Source organism: Eucalyptus grandis, chromosome 1, assembly GCF_016545825.1.
Source record: "Eucalyptus grandis isolate ANBG69807.140 chromosome 1, ASM1654582v1, whole genome shotgun sequence".
Classification (NCBI taxonomy): Eukaryota; Viridiplantae; Streptophyta; class Magnoliopsida; order Myrtales; family Myrtaceae; genus Eucalyptus; species Eucalyptus grandis.
The window spans coordinates 19,025,108-19,039,920 of record NC_052612.1 but is presented as its reverse complement, the minus strand read 5'-3'; the positions used below and the strand labels follow the sequence as shown (position 1 = coordinate 19,039,920).

Below are 14,813 nucleotides of genomic sequence, written 5' to 3'. Positions count from 1 at the left end.
GCACCATCGAGGCAAAATTAGGGACTTTTGCAGAATTTCAAAACGTGAGTGAGTTCATGGAGTAAAATTAGTAGATTTCCCAATCTCAGTTCATTTTTTTTCATATATGGTTTCTCCAAAGTGACGTCACTTATAAGATCTTTTGATATTGAATTTCCACATCAAATCACATCACGCCAATCATCGAAGGTTTTTTTGCCACAAGTATGTCCATGTCAACAAATTAAGGATATCTTAGATGGAGCCTAATGGAGGGTCGATTTTTCATGGATTTAACAATTTAGTAATTTTTGTGGTATTAACTATTAGAAAAATCCTACTCGACATTTTTGAATCTTTGAAACTCCAGAAATTTGAGGGTGTACAGGTAATATAAAGTGTTTTGAATTATATCAGAATGCAAAGTATTATTTCCATCTCTATTTTGGTTAAGATACTCATTGTTTTTAGTTAAATGGCCGAAATATCCCCCCCTCTATCCATTTTTTTTATCAACCCACATTTAATTCTATCATCTCTCTCCTCAATTTCAAAATACAAACGCGCCATTACATCCAACTAGATATCATCTTATCCTGAATCTTGTATCACTTTATTTAGAGCAGGTTGTTAAATTTAATTTAGGGTCTCATATTTTTAATCACTAAATCTAGTCCGTTTGTTTCGCGGAAAATATCACGTTTCTGAAAAATATTTTTTGAGAAGTCATTTTCCAATAAAATGATCATATTTTTCGGTGTTCGGCTAAAACTTGAACTTTGAGTAGAAATACTTTGAGTGAAACTTGAACTCTGGTGAGCTCGGGCCAATCTCGCCCAAGCTCACTAGAGTTTTGCCGGGCTTTGGCGAGCTGCGAGCTTGCTGGATTTGGCGGTGGAGCTCGGGCTCACTTGGATCGGGAGCAAGATGAAAGAAGTTATGGAAAATAAAACGAAAATGTATTGGTGAAAAGAAGCAAGATGAAAGAAGTTATGGAAAATGTTTTCCACTTTTGAAAAGTGGAAAACATTTTCCTCACTTTTAAAGGTTGATTCAACGATGGAAAACATTTTCCTTGAGTAGTTCATTTTCCGTGAAATGAACACTAGAAAATCTGGAAAACGTCTTCCTGGAAGTCATTTTCCGTGAAACGAACGGAGTCTAGTATTAGAAATTTCTATTTATGAAGATTTAGGAACACACAATTAATTGCCTATTTCTTATTAAATAGTCCGAGACTACATTTCAAAGTTGGAAATTGAAATTCAATCCAATTATTTAGCCAACCCTGGTAAAAATAAATAAAAAGAAAATTGAAAAAATTAGTTTGTTAGAAGCATGATCAAATGTTAAACATATTTATGCTTGACCATATCTAAATATTGAAAAAGAGAAGCACACAAAAGGGAAAATATGGCGTTTCTGAAAAATATTTTCCAAGAAGCCATTTTATAGGAAAATATAATTACTTTACGATGTTGGGTGAAATCTAAAATAAAGTGAGAAATTCGCTGTTTGGTAAGGAAAATATTTTCCTCCATACACTCTTATTTCATTTATTTTATTTTAAAATTGATTTTCCATTATTTTTATAAATTGATTATTAAATTATTTATTTATTTTTCATTTTTCTTTTCTTTGTTTCCTCTTCTTCTTCTTCTTCTTGGCCAATAATTGGCCATGGTGATGGCCACTGATCGGCCACAAGTGAGCACGAGGCTCGCGCACGTCTGGCTAGCTTAGGCTCGTTGGCCTCAAGCCTCACTTAATTAGCAAGCTCTGAGCTTGCTAGCTTTGAGTCTCGCCAGATCGGCGAGGGTGAGCGTTGCTAGATCGACAAGCCTCAAGCTTGATGCTTGCGCTCATTGGTTTGGCGAGCGGCAAGCCGAGCTCGCCGAGGTGGGCGAGCCTCGTGCTTGCCGGTGAGCTTGAGGCTTGCCTGTGGTTGGTTGTTGGCCATCGCTATGGCCGGTGACTAGCTAAGAAAGAAGAAGAGGGAAAACAAAGAAAAGAAAAAGAAAAAAATAATTTGAATTTAAAAAAAATATATATTGAAAAAAGGAGGAGGAGGGGGAGGGGGAAGTGAGGGCTTGTAATGGACATGTTGACTTTATAATCCACGTCATCAAACATCTAATTTACCGTTTGAGTAGTTCAGAAACTATACTAAGTAAAGTTAAAATTAAGAGATGATATTATTTATAGGGTCAATATTTATGAATAATTTATGTTATTTGCCCTTTGTGAAAAAAAGGTTGTATGCTAGAAATCTGACATTTTATCAGGCCACCTTGACTTCTCGGAAGTGATTCCCTCATTTCCAAAAACTCCACTGAACATTCCACAAAAAATAATACAATGTCATTCTTCTTAATCATAGGGTCAAATTTATATGTATATGTAAAATATATAAATATTATGACATGATATAACTCTTAAATTATGTTAGAGTGTTCAACCCAAAAAGTTTAAATTAATAAATAGAGAGAGATATGTGTATAGCATATAAAGAGTATATAGATCCGTGTTTAGACAATACAGGGTACTATAATATAAGAAGTAATCCAATACGGAACAATGTAACATAGCATTTATCTAAATTTCTCGATCAAGATGATATTCGTTTATGATTACATTTTGAATGAATTCTGGGACTAACATTAAGCCTGAAATTTCGAAAGAAGAACCCAGAAAGCGAATTTGCATGTAATTTAGAGAACTGTAATCGCTGTAAAATCTATATACCAGAAAATATTCTGACAAGCTAATTGTATTTGTGTCTGTGTATTATGTGTTATCCTATACTGGTCGAGAATGCCCACATCCGGAAACATCTCTGTACATGTAAATCTCAACCTATTATCTACCAGAACCACCTCAAGAAGTGGAGGAGAGGCCACGGACTGACGATGACACGTAGGATGATGTCGCCGCATGAGACGTCCCGGTTGTGTCGGAAGAAGCTATTTCCAAGAATCCGAAGCTCACGTCGTCGGTTCTTGAGCCCGAATCATCGACAAAGATGGGTACCGGCTCCTCCCGGTTCAGATACCGAATCACCTGCCTCATGGTAGGCCTAGCTTGGGCATGGTACTGGGAACAAACTAAGCCCAAATTCAATACCATCGCCATCTCCTCAGCATCGTAGGCGGAACGTAACTTGGGATCCGCGGTGTCGAGAATCCGACCCGTCCCGTAACATTCTATCACCCAATCCATCAGCAAGAATTGGCCCGACCCCGTCGGACGCCTGCCGCTGGCCACTTCGAGCAGCAGAATGCCGAAAGCATACACGTCAGAGCTCGTCGAAGCCTTCCCTGAGCGGGCCAATTCCGGGGCAAGGTACCCTATGGTTCCGACTAAGTTGGTGGTATGCGACATCGTGCCATGTTCGTATAGCCTGGCGAGGCCGAAATCCCCGAGCCGCGCATTCATTTCCGCATCGATCAGGACGTTGCTGGACTTCACGTCCCGATGGATCACGACTTGCTCCCACTCCTCGTGGAGGTACAGCAATCCGGCCGCGACGCCCTTGATGATGCGGAACCTCTGTTCCCAGTTCAACACGAAGCCGTCCTTCCGCTTGAAAATCAGCGAATCGAGGCTCCCGTGAGGCACGTAGTCGTATACGAGGAGGAGCTCGTCCTTCTGCTTGCACCAACCCTGGAGATTCACGAGGTTCTTTTGCCGTAAGCGACCTAAGCTCTCGATCTCGGCCACAAACTCCCTCATTCCCTGTATCGAGTTTCGAGACACCTTCTTGACAGCGACCTCGCACCCGTTAGTCTGCAAGATGCCGTGGTACACTGCGCCAAAGCCACCGATCCCGATTACCTCGCTCTTTTTGAACCCTTGTGTTGCCTGGTCAAGATCCTTGTACCTGAACCTGTGAGGGCAATCTAACTCCCAGTCCTCAAGATTCTCCGGCTGCCTCCTCTTCTTGATCACAGTACAGAAGAACAAGATTCCCGAAAGACACAGAGCTAAGCTGCATAGAGAGGCAATGACGGCTATTACCCGCGGCTTGTAAGAGGAAGATGAATCAGATGAATCCGTCTGGTCCGGAGGCAGCGGAAGCCGTTTCAGGTCGAGGGGAGTCGCGGTTCCGTTCAATCGGAAGCTCCATCCTAGAACGTAGTGAAAGCTTCTCGTGGTCCCCGTCGAAGCAGAGAACCCGACATACATGCTATCCTCGAATATGAAAGCGAGGTTAACGGGCACGGACATGAGAGGTTGTGCCGGTTTCGGCACCTTGATCGGAGATATAGTGACGTTCAACACTTTGTTCGGGCCGTCGTACTCGATCCAGCCTTGAATGGGCTGGTCACTCTCCAGCCTTATGTCGTCGACGCTAGACGTGCCATTTATATTGTAGCCGGCCGGCTTGGTGGTGTTCGACTCCATGCCGTTGAAATTGACCCCGACGTTGTTCCCCTTTTCGTCCGAGGTCTCTTTGAACCCTTTCACGGTGTCGAACTCCACCACTAGCATGTGGTTCGACGAGTTCCCATCGTTCGAGGAATTGAAGAGGCCGAGGTAGTGGTCGGCCTGGGCCCCGGGGAAGGACGTCTTGGGGGCGACCACGAACGCGAGGCCGTAGCCGCCTTCGCCCGAGTTCGGCGGCTTAATCTGGAACACGAAGTGGGTGCTGAAGGAGACAGCGGCAGCGGGGCCACCGGAAGCCTCGGCCAACATCCGGAAAGGCCGAGGGTAGAAGGCTTGGCCGATGTCGTCGCTCGTCTGGTTGGTGAGCTTGAGAGCTCCGTTGGACTTGATGATGGAGGCCTTATGGAGGGTAATGTTGGACTCGGTGGAGCCGTTGAACCCATTGAAGATGAACTGATCATCAGGCTGAGACTGGGACCCGGCAAGGACGAGGAAGCAAGAGAAAAAAAGGAGGCGAAAGGAGAGAGCGCCATGTTTCGCCATTCCCAAAGCATCAGAGGGTTTCTGCATAATCTGGGAGGAGAAGGAGCAGGAGGAGAAGGCGAGAGCATCCGGGAAGAGATTCTGCAGGCTTTGTTAAGTGGCCCTTCGAGAGATTTGACAGCGGCGAAGAGGTCAAAAGTCAACATATTCCGGCGATGGCGAGACCAGAAGGGCGCGTTGTGCTTTTGTGGGGAGATGGTTCGGGTGGTTAGTCATCGACTCATCGCTAGAGAGCGAAAGGAGTGTGACTGCTTGGAGACTTGCCGTGCGGGGGCAACTGTTTGAATTTTCCTTTATTTCTAGAGATTCATCGACTTGTGCTTTCTTTTTCTTTTTTTTTTTTTGGTCCCTGAACCCGAGATTGTGATCGTGATGCGTTTGAGTACGTCAATCGACGACCGAGGCCGTTGCAGGCTACTACGGGCATCGTGGCTGTTGTGAGAAGGACCTCCTCTTGGGTACGACGGGAACGTCCAGCAAATGCATTTGGAAATTTTCGGAGATGAGTGCATTAATCTTTGGGGAAGATTGCGATATATAATGATGTATGATAGAAAAGAAGCAAGAGGTCTTGAATTCGAATTTCCTGTCCTTTAATATCCAAGTTTGAATGCGAAATAGCGGGTCATTGAGTTTATTGTTGTTTTCTTAAGAGAAATTATGTGCAAACACCGTGAGCAACGTTCCCATCTTGTTGAATGGTTGTGCTTCGTTATGGACCACAAACTTCGTTCTTGATATTGCACGCTTGTGAATTTGAAAAAGACGGGGTTATTTCCTCGGGTCCCTTTCATACTACAAGAGAAAAGGGTAGCAAATTAGGATATATATATAAAGAAGGGGATTCAAAAAATAGAAAGTTGAATTCAATGAAAATCCGTGTTTTAGGTAACTCGGTGTAGCTATATAGATTGCTTGATTTAGTAAAATGAGTCCAGGCAATTCTCATTGATAATGTGGAAACCTATAAAAAGAAAAGATTCAATTCCACTTAGGTGAAGTTAATCTATATGGGGGACACTTATATCCTAATGCTAAATTAGCTACTAACTTATTTGTCCCTTATGTACATCGATATCTTTTAGGTAAAGTGAAGTTTTAGTCCTTCAAGTTTCATTATTTGTGAAATTTAGTCTTCTAGCTCTTCATTTGTGTAAATTTGTGGAATCAAATCCTTTCATTATTCATCACCATAAAAATGATAAAATTGTTGGGGTGATGTCACTAACACGATGCGAAAGGAACATATTGTTCTAAGGTAGCACCATATATATGGTGTAGCACCCAACACGAGGATAGGGTAACGAAGGGAAAAATAGATGATGGAAGATAAAGGGGGCTGGGAGGCTGCTCGCCGCCACACCCCATTTGCGAGTGAGCATCTAATAATGCAAAGTCAGGGTTCGATAGCATCGCTAATAGCGATTACTCGCATGAAATGGATTAGATAATAGAACTGTACAAACAATAAAATCCAATCGACAAATGCCATATTTAGTTTCAAAAAGTCATAGTTCTTATAATGTAACTAAAGCAATTAACAGGGCATGATAAATACTAATCTCCCAAAAATTCATTTTTTGATTTGATTATGTATTTCGCATTTAGAAAAAAGCAGGGATTAATTTAATAAAGTTCCTTTCAGGGGAAGTTTCCCTTATTGTACGAATACGAATAAGATATCGAGTAGGTACACATCCTATTTTTTAAGAAGGAAGTATGATTCACATCTAAATAATGGTAACCGAACATCTATTTTTCTCTCTATATATTTCTTTTTTATTTTCTCGAATATCCTTTTTCTTTCAAGACGAGCCATTTGACATGACCACGTTAGCATCATGGCTTAAACATTTTCCAAGTGAATTCCCTGTAATAGTAGTAGAATCATTGCAATTAGTAGGGATGTGCACTAAATCAAGTTCCATCCGGAATTCAAATCATATTGGACCGGACCTACAGGTTCAATTTTGATTTTGGGGAGAATTGGTCCGGTTCTCAATTTCATCAGTTTGGTTTTCAATTCTAAAGATTCTTTTAAAAGAAAAAAAAAATACTCTTACATCCATCGAGAATAGAATCATGTATTTCAGGATGAAGAAACAACGCAACAATTTGACCAACACATGTTTTTTTTCATAAAATTGTATAATTTTCATATTTTCTACTTGGGAACCGGTCCATCTAAGATCTAATGTGAAAATTACCAAAAAAGTCACAATTCTATTGCTATTGCACTAATTTAGTTATAAATATATATATTTTTTGCTAATTGAGTTTTAAACTTTTTAAATTTGTGCAAATTCAGTCAATCCGACTAATTTTGGTCGAAAATTGCTGGTGTGAACACTGGCTGTCCTATGTTATGCGGGCAGTATTGACGTCGACAATATTTTTTTTTTGATTTTTTTAATTAATTTTTAAACTTTTTCCCTTCCTTCTTTTGTTTCTCACTATGGCTAGCGAGGGGCGTTGGAGCTTGTTGGTCACCAGGCGAGGCCACAATAGCCGCAAGTGAGGCCACCTTGCTTAAATCTTTATGACTATGTTTTCATTGTAATGTGGTTTTGAGGTTTTGCGATTGCATTACTTAAGCATGAACATTCGAGAGGAGGTAGTAGATGGGTTCTCACTTGCGGGTGAAGGCGGCCACGGCCTAGCCAAGATCTGGGCGAGGGTCGCGACCCTCGTTGACGGTAGGCTAGTAGCCCTCGCCTAGTGGCTAGCGAGCTCAAGCGACCCTTGCTGGCCATAGCGAGAAACCAAAGAACGAAATTTAAAAAAAAAAAAAACAAAAAAAAATTGAAAAATTGAAAATATTATTAAAATTTGTCTACATCAAAGACGATGTGTCACTTTGGATGGCTAACATCTACATTAGCTATTTCCGATCGAAATTTGTCGAATGGACTAAATTAACACAAATATAAAAGATTTAGGATTCAATTGGCCAAAAAAAAAAAGTTAAGAACTAAATAGACACAATTGTAATTGGTTTATAAATTTTTTGGTATTTCTCCCAAAACTAATTAACCTTACAATATAAATGGGCCGAAATAGTTAATGTTTTTCTAGTCATAGAGTTCTATAATTGTCTCATGTGTTCCCTGCAACGTCATGCGTGACACATGTCCTAAGAAATTACATTTTTTTTCCATGACATGTGGAAGCACAACAAAATACTCTTGTAAATCCATACAAGAAAATTGCACAAGTTAAAAATAGTAAACATATGCCTCTTTATACAAACTTTAGTGGTTATTATCTTTACACAACATTTAAGCAAATATGAAATACATAATTCCTAGGAAATGTCAAGGTCACCTAACTATATCACTGCACTCTTACTCCCAAAAACTTGCCTATACACTATTGGACCATCAACTAAAAGTTGACGACTTCACCTATTGACAAGCTATCATCGTCAAAACCTAGAGAGCCATCAAAGCCTCTAACTGGTCTGACCAACTTAACCTCGATTTTAACATACCAAGCGACACTCCAATGGAGAATCCACTCTATAACCCAACCATATATTATAGCAAATCCAAGTATAGACACATCTTCAAAGACACAATCGACTAGTTTTGGAGCTCTAAAAAGTGGTGGTGGTAGGGGATCCATCATAAATGTTTAAAAATAAAAGAGTGAGCTGAGATTTAACTGCGGTTTTAGGGAAAATCGGTTCTCAATTTCACAAGTTTGGTTTCTAGTTCTAAAAACTCTTTTAAAAGAAAAAAAAATACTTTTATACTCATCCATAATAGAATCATGGATTTTAGCATGAAGAAACAACACAACAATTTGACCAATATATTTTTTTGTAATAAAATTGTGTAATTTTTATATTTTCTACTTGGGAACCGGACCATCTAAGAATTAATGGAAAAATTGCCAAAAAAGTAATAAATCTATTGCCATTACGCTAATTCAATCATAAATATTTTTTTTTGCCAATTGAGTCTTAGAATTTTTACATTTGTGCCAATTTAGTGTATTCAACTAATTTTGGCTGAAAATCGCTGGTGTGGACACTGTTTGTCCTACATTATGTGACCAAAGTCAACATTGACAATCTTTTTTTTAAATTCTTTCATTGATTTTTAAATTTTTTCGCTTCCTTCTTTATTTTCTCACTATGGCCAGAGAGGGGTGTCAGAGCTCATTGGCCACTAGGCAAGGCCACAACGGCCGCAAGCGAGCTCGCCTAGCCCAAATCCTTATGATTATGTTTTCATCGTAATTGGGTTTTGAGGTTCTACGATTGCATTACTTGAGTATGAACATTTGAGAGGAGGAAGCAGATGGGTTCTCACCTGTGGGTGAAGGCGGCCATAGCCTCACCAAGATATGGGCGAGGGTTGCGACCCTTGTCGATGGTAGGTGAGTAGCCCTTGTCGGCCACAACGAGAAACCAAAGAAGGCAATTTTTTTTTTAAAAAGAAATTTGAAAAATATTAAAATAGTATTAAAATTTGTCTACATCTATGCCAGCTACACCACTTTGTATGGCTAACATCTACGTCGGCGGTTTTAGTTTGAAATTTGTTGATTGGACTGAATTGACACAAATGTAAAAGATTTATAACTCAATTGGTCAAAATCTTTTCCTCCATACACTCTTTTTTTCATTTATTTTATTTTTAAAATAAAATTTCAATTTTTTAAATCATTTTTTAATTATTTTTAAATCTACTTAAATTATTTTTCATTATTTTTTCTTTTCTTTGTTTCCCTCTTCTTCTTGGCTAGTGATGGCCAGCGATTGGCCACAACCGAGCATGAGGCTTGCCCACCTTCGGCGAGCTCAGGCTTGTTGGCTTCAAGCCTCACCGGTTCGGCAAGCTCGAGCTCACAAGCCTTGAGCCTCCCTAGATTGGCGAGCGCGAGCGTTGCCAAATCGACGAGCCTTGAGCTTGACGCTTACGGTTGCCGATTTGGCGAGTGGAGAGAGGCGAGCCTGAGCTCGCCGGAGGTGGGCGAGCCTCATGCTCGCTGTTGAGTTCGAGGCTCACTTGTGGTCAATCATTGGTTGTCGCTGTGGTCGACGATCGGCCAAGAAAGAAGAAGAGGGAAAACAAAAGAAAAGAAAGAAAAAAAAAAAGAAAAAGAAAAAATAATTCGATTTAAAAAAAATATATTAAAAAAGAAGAACAAGGAGGAGGGGGAGGAGGAAGAGGGGATTTGTAGAAATATAAGATAAGAGAGACCAAGTGAAGAAAATGTTTTCCACTTTTTGAAAGTGGAAAACAATTTCCCCTAGTTTAGAAGGCTTTTTTTTTTTCTCTTTCATGGAAAATGTTTTTTTAAACAATTCATTTTTTGTGAAATGAACATTTGGAAAATCCAAAAAATATTTTCCTGAAAAATATTTTTCATGAAACGAACGAAGTCTCATTGATGTTCTACTTCTACCATAAAAGTAATTAACATCAATTGTAGATTCAATCTTATAGTGAAAGGATTAAAACATTATAATATGCTTAAATTTATGTTTGTAATAATTGATCGAGTCTGAGAGTGAAGAATACGTAACAAGTATTTCAACCCCCAATTTGCAATTTAGACACGAAAAGCTCAAAAGAAAACACAAAATAAGTGATATTTAAACTAGAAACGTACTGCAAAAAGGCACGCACAAGGTCAAGATTGGTTAGATAAATAGGTTGAATTTAAAATTTGAAATTTGAGATGAAGCTTCTCTTTACCTGCACGCACAAGCTTCTCTTTTTCCGATTTTCGAAAATTCTTTGAAACGTGGTCATTAGACAGACACACCTCTAGATGAGTCGGCAAATTTTGACAGTGAATACTGCCGAAATAACTTTCCTTAACGAGAAGTCATCAATATAATAATTTACATCATCAAATAATCTGCGTGCTTTGACCAAGCCACTGCGTGTTTTACTCATTATACTGTCATAGAATCACACCGTCCATAAACGATTGAAATCCTCACACGTGAATTATTCACGTAAGGTATTCATTTCAAATTAGAATATAATAATTCACATCATCAAATAATAAAAGATATATTGATGTCCTAATTTTCCTTTTTCCTATTTTAAAGTAGATGTATTAAAAAAAATGGACATATTGACTCACTACATCATCGGACAACATCTAATTTGCCGTTTAAGTAGTTCAAAGACTATATTGAATAAATTTAAAATTTAGGAATGATATTATTTATAGGATCAATATTTATAAATAATTTATGTTATTTTCCCTTTGTGAAAAAAGGCTGTATGCTAGAAATCTGACATTTTATTGCGAAAATCTGACAGAGGGTTGAATTTACTTAAAATAAAAATGATTCCCAACTTTAAAAATCTTCCTTTTCATTGTTTAGTAGCGCACTGAAAACTCTACGTTTAGACCACTTTTGGAAGTGATTCCCTCATTTCCAAAAGACTTTCGAGTCCACTGAACATTACACAAAAAATAATACAATATCAATCTTCTTAATCATCGGAGTTCTGGTATAAGAAATATAGGAACTTCTTTTTTGACTACTATCTTTGTTTTTTTCCCAAAAGAAGATGATGATTCCTATGCATTGACTGAAGTCAGGCCACCCTAACTTCTCGGAAACTCCTAGGGGATCCAAATTTGTATGTATATGTAAAATATATAAATATTATGACATAATATAACTCTCAAATCATATTAGAGTGTTCATCCGAAAAGTTTAAATTAATAAATAGAGAGAGACATGTGTATAGTATATAAAGGGCATATAGATATGTGTTTAGACAATACGGGATACTATAATATAAGAAGTAATCCAATTTGGAACAATATAACATAGCATTTATCTAAATTTCTCGATCAAGATGATATTCGCTTATGATTACATTTTGAATTAATTCTGGGACTAACGTTAAGCCTGAAATTTCGAAAGAAGAACCCAGAAAGCGAATTTGCATGTAAATTAGAGAACTGTAATTGCTGTAAAATCTATATACCAGAAAAAATTCTGACAAGCTAATTGCATTTGTGTCTGTGTATTGTGTGTTATGCTATACTGCACGAGAATGCCCACATCCAGAAACATCTCTGTACACGTAAATCTCAACCTATTATCTACCACAACCACCTAAAGAATTGGAGGAGAGGCCACGGACCGACGATGACACGTAGGATGATGTCGCCGCATGAGACGTCCCGGTTGTATCGGAAGAAACTATTTCCAAGAATCCGAAGCTCATATCGTCGGTTCTTCGAGAGTCAGCGGAGCCCAAATCATCGACAAAGATGGGTGCTGGCTCCTCCCGGTTCAGATACCGAATCACCTGCCTCATGGTAGGCCTAGCTTGGGCATGGTACTGGGAACAAACTAAGCCCAAATTCAATACCATCTCCATCTCTCCAGCATCGTAGGCGGAACGTAACTTGGGATCCGCGGCGTCGAGAATCCGACCCATCCCGTAACATTCTATCACCCAATCCATTAGAAAGAATTGGCCCGTCGGACGCTTGCCGCTGGCCACTTCGAGCAGCAGAATGCCGAAAGCATACACGTCGGAGCTCGTCGAAGCCTTCCCTGAGCGGGCCAATTCCGGGGCAAGGTACCCTATGGTTCCGACTAGGTTGGTGGTGTGCGACATCGTGCCGTGTTCGTATAGCCTGGCGAGGCCGAAATCCCCGAGCCGCGCATTCATTTCCGCATCGATCAGGACGTTGCTGGACTTCACATCCCGATGGATCACGACTTGCTCCCACTCCTCGTGGAGGTACAGCAATCCGGCCGCGACGCCCTTGATGATGCGGAACCTCTGTTCCCAGTTCAACACGAAGCCGTCCTTCTGCTTGAAAATCAGCGAATCGAGGCTCCCGTGTGGCACGTAGTCGTATACGAGGAGGAGCTCGTCCTTCTGCTTGCACCAACCTTGGAGATTCACGAGGTTCTTGTGCCGTAAGCGGCCTAAGCTCTCGATCTCGGCCACAAACTCCCTCATTCCCTGTATCGAGTTTCGAGACACCTTCTTGACAGCGACCTCGCACCCGTTTGTCGGCAAGATGCCGTGGTACACTGCGCCAAAGCCACCGATCCCGATCACCTCGCTCTGTTTGAACCCTTTTGTTGCCTGGTCAAGATCCTTGTACCTGAACCTGTGAGGGCAATCTAACTCCCAGTCCTCAAGATTCTCCTGCTGCCTCCTCTTCTTGATCACAGTATAGAAGAACAAGATTCCCGAAAGACACAGAGCTATGCTGCATAAAGAGGCAATGACGGCTATTATCTGCGGCTTGTAAGAGGAAGATGAATCAGATGAATCTGTCTGGTCAGGAGGCAGCGGAAGCTGAGTCAGGTTGAGGGGAGGCGCGGTTCCGTTCAATCGGAAGCTCCATCCTAGAACGTAGTGAAAGCTTCTCGTGGTCCCCGTCGAAGCAGAGAACCCGACATACATGCTATCCTCGAATATGGAAGCGAGGTTAACGGGCACGGACATGAGAGGTTGTGCCGGTTTCGGCACCTTGATCGGAGATATAGTGACGTTCAACAGTTGCTTCGGGCCGTCGTACTCGATCCAGCCTTGAATGGCCTGGCCACTCTCCAGCGTTATGTCGTCGACGCTAGACGTGCCATTTATATTATAGCCGGCCGGCTTGGTGGTGTTAGACTCCATGCCGTTGAAATTGACCCCGACGTGGTTCCCCTTTTCGTCCGAGGTCTCTTTGTACCCTTTCACGGTGTCGAACTCCACCACGAGCATGTGGTTCGACGGGTTCCCATCGTTCGAGGAATTGAAGAGGCCGAGGTAGTGGTCGGCCTGGGCCCCGGGGAAGGACGTCTTGGGGGCGACCACGAACGCGAGGCCGTAGCCGCCCTCGCCCGAGCTCGGAGGCCTAATGGCGAAAACGAAGTGGGTGCTGAAGGAGACAGCGGCGGCGGAGCCACCGGAAGCCTCGGCCAACATCCGGAAAGGCCGAGGGTAGAAGGCTTGGCCGATGGCGTCGCTCGTCTGGTTGGTGAGCTTGAGAGCTCCGCTGGCCTTGATGATGGAGGCCCTATTGAGGGTAATGTTGGAGTCGGTGGAGCCGTTGAACCCATTGAAGATGAACTGATCATCAGGCTGAGACTGGGACACGGCAAGGACGAGGAAGCAAGAGAAAAAAAGGAGGCAAAAGGAGAGAGCGCCATATTTTGCCATTCCCAAAGCGGCGGAGAGTTTCTGCATAATCTGGGAGGAGAAGGAGCAGGGGGAGAAGACGAGAGCATCCGGGAAGAGAGTCTGCAGGTTTTGTAGGTGGGAAGAGGTCAAAAGTCAACATATTCCGGCGATGGCGAGACCAGAAGAGCGCGTTGAATCTGTGCTTTTCGTGGGGAGATGATTGGGGTGGTCAGTCATCGCCAAAGAGCAAAAGGAGTGGCTGCTTGGCGACTGGCCGTGCTGGGGCGACTGTTTGAATTTTCCTCTATTTCTAGAGACTCATCAACATGTATTTTTTTTTTTTTTTTTTTGTCCCCGAACCTGTGATTGCGATCGCGATGCGCTTGAGTACGTCAATCGACGATTGAGGCCGTTGCGGCCTACTACAGGCATCGTGGCTGTTGTGAGAAGGACCTCCTCTTGGGTACGACAGTAACGTCGAGTAAATGCATTTGGAAATTTTCGGAGATGAAGGCATTAATCTTTTGGGAAGATTGCGATATATAATTATGTATGATAGAAAAGAAGCAAGAGGTCTTGAATTCGAATTTTTCCCGTCCTTTAATATCCAAGTTTGAATGCGAAATAGTTGTCGTTGAGTTTATTGTTGTTTTGTCAAGAGAACTTAAGTACAAACACCGTGAGCAACGTTCTCATCTTGTTGAATGGTTGTGCTTCGTTATGGACCACGAACTTCGTTCTCGGTATTGCATTCTTGTCAATTTGTAAAAGATGGGGTTATTTCCT

The 14,813-nt window shown here is 41.4% G+C and overlaps 2 protein-coding genes across 2 annotated transcripts; both read right to left on the bottom strand.

The window, feature by feature from the left end:
• Positions 1-2,588: 2,588 nt before the first annotated feature.
• Positions 2,589-5,170, bottom strand: LOC104453182 (lectin-domain containing receptor kinase VI.4). Its single transcript, XM_010067702.3, has one exon. It carries the CDS (start codon positions 4,933-4,935, stop codon positions 2,857-2,859), a length of 2,079 nt encoding a protein of 692 aa, XP_010066004.3. The 5' UTR covers positions 4,936-5,170; the 3' UTR covers positions 2,589-2,856.
• Positions 5,171-11,830: 6,660 nt separating this feature from the next.
• Positions 11,831-14,319, bottom strand: LOC104425283 (lectin-domain containing receptor kinase VI.4). The gene has a single exon (XM_010037971.3). It carries the CDS (start codon positions 14,091-14,093, stop codon positions 11,991-11,993), a length of 2,103 nt encoding a protein of 700 aa, XP_010036273.2. The 5' UTR covers positions 14,094-14,319; the 3' UTR covers positions 11,831-11,990.
• Between the last annotated feature and the right edge of the window lie 494 nt (positions 14,320-14,813).